At 55.1% G+C, this 2,863-nt stretch overlaps 1 protein-coding gene across 1 annotated transcript in view; it reads left to right on the top strand.

Annotated features, from left to right (window-relative positions):
* The window catches only part of LOC107106337 (protein kinase C beta type-like), a gene marked incomplete at its 5' end in the record, with an annotated part of 104,111 nt that overhangs the window by 44,376 nt on the left and 56,872 nt on the right, over window positions 1–2,863 (top strand). The window contains 1 exon segment of the mRNA XM_015406472.1: window positions 126–188. Coding sequence (XP_015261958.1) covers window positions 126–188 — 63 coding nt within the window.

The following is a 2,863-nucleotide window of genomic DNA, read 5'->3' as shown; positions in this document are numbered from 1 at the left end:
GGGGAAGGAACCTGTGTGACTTTCTCCCCCTGGCGGGTTTAAGCCCGTCGGAGAGGGTGGGATTGGGCTGTGGAGCCTTCCATTTTGATTTATTGGTCTCCCCGTTGCTCGCTCTTTAATTGCAGGTTCTACGCTGCTGAGATCGCCATCGGGCTGTTCTTCCTCCATGCTAAAGGCATCGTTTACCGGTAGGGGGGCTTCTTCTCCCCTCTTCGCTCTCAGCCTAACCGCCTCTCTCGCTGATGGGGACGGCCCCGCGCAGGGCTCTTTGTGTAGCAGGTACTCATTTGCATATTAAGCGACACACCCCTAATGTAGCCAATCCTCCAAGAGCTTACAGTAGCCCCTGTCAGAAGAGCTCTGTAAGCTCTTGGAGGATTGGCTACGTCGGGGGATGTGTGGCCTAATATGCAAAGGAGTCCCTGCTACAAAAAGAGCCCTAGCATTCGGGAACTCGGAGGGCGTTCTCTCTCTCTCTCTGCCCTGGGGTGCCAGCTCCACCCCTCCCAGCAACACTGCAGTGAGATTTGCAGTCAACAGAGCTGGAGTCTTCCCAATGTCCGAGATCACGAGCCGGCGTCTCCCTGCATCCCAGCCGTGTTGTACAGGGACACCCAGGCAGAGAGGGGCTCCCCGTTTCTACAGTCTTAACTCTTGCTTTGCTTGGCGACTGGCAGCTGGCCACCTGCATTGGGGGCGGGGGGGTCGTAACCCACCCTGAGCCCAGCCTGCAAGGAGGGACGGCCTAAAAGTCTCAGTTAATCGGGGGTCATTTCCTGTGGGAGCGCACAGGAGCAGAGCTCTGGCAGTAAGGAGCCATGGGGGCGGGCACATGCAACAAGCCCCGCCCCCTGCTCCCAGCAGCCCTCAGTCGGGCCACGAGGAGCAAGAAGCAGCCAGGTAAGTTGCAGAGCACCCCCCCCGGCCCGCCTTCAGGTACAAGCTCTCCTTCCTCTGTGAGGGCAGATCTGCACGTTCCCCCCCTGCCCATAGCTAGCAATCCAAAACAGTCCAGTGGAGCCTGAGCGGTGGGTGTTGCCTTCTGACACACCTCCGGTGATGTCAGGGGGTGTGGCATATGCAAATGAGTTATGCTAATGAGTTATGCTAATGAGCTCCTGCACCTCTTTTTCTATGAAATGACCCCTGCAGTTAATACATAAGTAAATAAATAAGATGGAGGGGGCTGCTTGGCTGTGAGGCGCCGCTGACTCATCCCCAGTGAAAAGCCGTGCTTTCGGAGTGACTCGCTCCTGAACCGTGCGGAGTAAGCCTGCTGTCTGCTCATCATCGGTGGCTCAGCATTCCACGACACACGAGACGGGCAGGATCGAAATGACTCCCAGGCCCAGAGTGGGAATTCACACCAAAGACAACTTCTGTCGTCTTTAGTGTCGTGGTTTGGTGTCGTGGTTAAGAGCGGCGGACTCTAATCTGGGAGAGCCAGGTTGGATTCCCCACTCCTCCACTTGCACCTGGTGTAGTCCTGTCAGAGCCGTTTTGAAAAAGAGCAGTATCTGTCAGAGCTCTCCCAGCCCCCACCCACCTCCCAGGGTGTCTGTTGTGGGGAGGGGAAGGGAAAGGAGATTGTAAGCCGCTCTGAGACTCTTGAGTGAAGGGCGAGGAATGAATCCAATCTCTTCTTCTCAGGGCTATTTTGGGGCAGGAACGCACAGGAACGGAGTTCCGGCTGGCTCCCAAGTTGGCCACGCCCAGCAGGGACTCATTAGCATCATAGGCCACACCCAACATCAGGAACTCATTCGGATTGGCTACATTAGGGGTGTGTGGCCTAACATGCAAAGGGGTTCCTGCTATAAAAAAAGCCCCTGGGTTTTGACAACAAACAAGGTAAACAGAATAAGAAGTAAAAGGTGGGTGTGGCTGGATGGCCACACTTCTGGTAACATGGGGGTGTGGCCGAATGTGTTAATGTGCTGTGCTGTCAGGGGTGTGGCCTAATATGCTAATGAGTTCCTGCTGTTGGGTGTGGCCTATTATGCTAATGAGTTCCTGCTGGGCTTTTTCTACCAAAAAAAGCCCTGCTTCTTCTTCTGTCCTGATGTGTTCACGCCAAGGTTGCATCAGGCACCCGAGCATCAGGCACCCTTTGCTGCCTCCCATAAAGACTCGCTTCGCTTGGGCAAAAGGCGGAAAGAGTTCTGGCCCTGGGCCGGGAAAGACTGGCAGGAAGGTCATCTCCTTTGCCCCAGGGGCTCCCCCAGGGAGAGCTCTTTCACCGGCTGTTGGGGCTCTTTTGGCCTGGGTTTTAACAGGAAAATCAGTGCTCCGGGGAGGAGGCTTATCGTAGAAGCATAGAAACATGGAGCTGGATGGGGTCCCCAAGGGCCATCTAGTCCCCCCCTGCACAATGCAGAAAATTCACAACTAACTCCCCCTGTGACCAGTGTTCCCTCTGAGCTGAGTTAGTGTGAGCTAGCTCACAGGTTCTTAGCCTCCGGCTCACACATTTGGCTCAGGGAGGATGGCTCCCGAGCAGACTCATTTATGCAGCAGCCAAATCGCTCGCTCACAACTTCAATGGCAGTAGCTCACAAAGTAGAATTTTTGCTCACAAGAGTCCATGGCTTAGAGGGAGCATTGCCTGTGAGTGACCCCCCCTGCTCTGTGCCCAGAAGAAGGCAATAAACCATCCAGGATCCCTGGGCCAGACTGACCCGGAGGGCACTTCCTTCCTGACCCTCTCCTTCATTTCTCTTTGGTGTAGTGAGCCAGTTCGGTGTAGTGGTTAAGTGTGCAGACTCTAATCTGGGAGAACCGGGTTTGATTCCCCACTCCTCCACTTGCACCTGCTGATGTGACCTTGGGTCAGTCACAAGCTCTGGCACAGCTGTTCTTGAAA

Source organism: Gekko japonicus, unplaced genomic scaffold, assembly GCF_001447785.1.
Source record: "Gekko japonicus isolate JY-2015 unplaced genomic scaffold, Gekko_japonicus_V1.1 scaffold4095, whole genome shotgun sequence".
Lineage (NCBI taxonomy): Eukaryota > Metazoa > Chordata > Lepidosauria > Squamata > Gekkonidae > Gekko > Gekko japonicus.
This window is presented reverse-complemented; position numbering and strand designations above follow the sequence as displayed.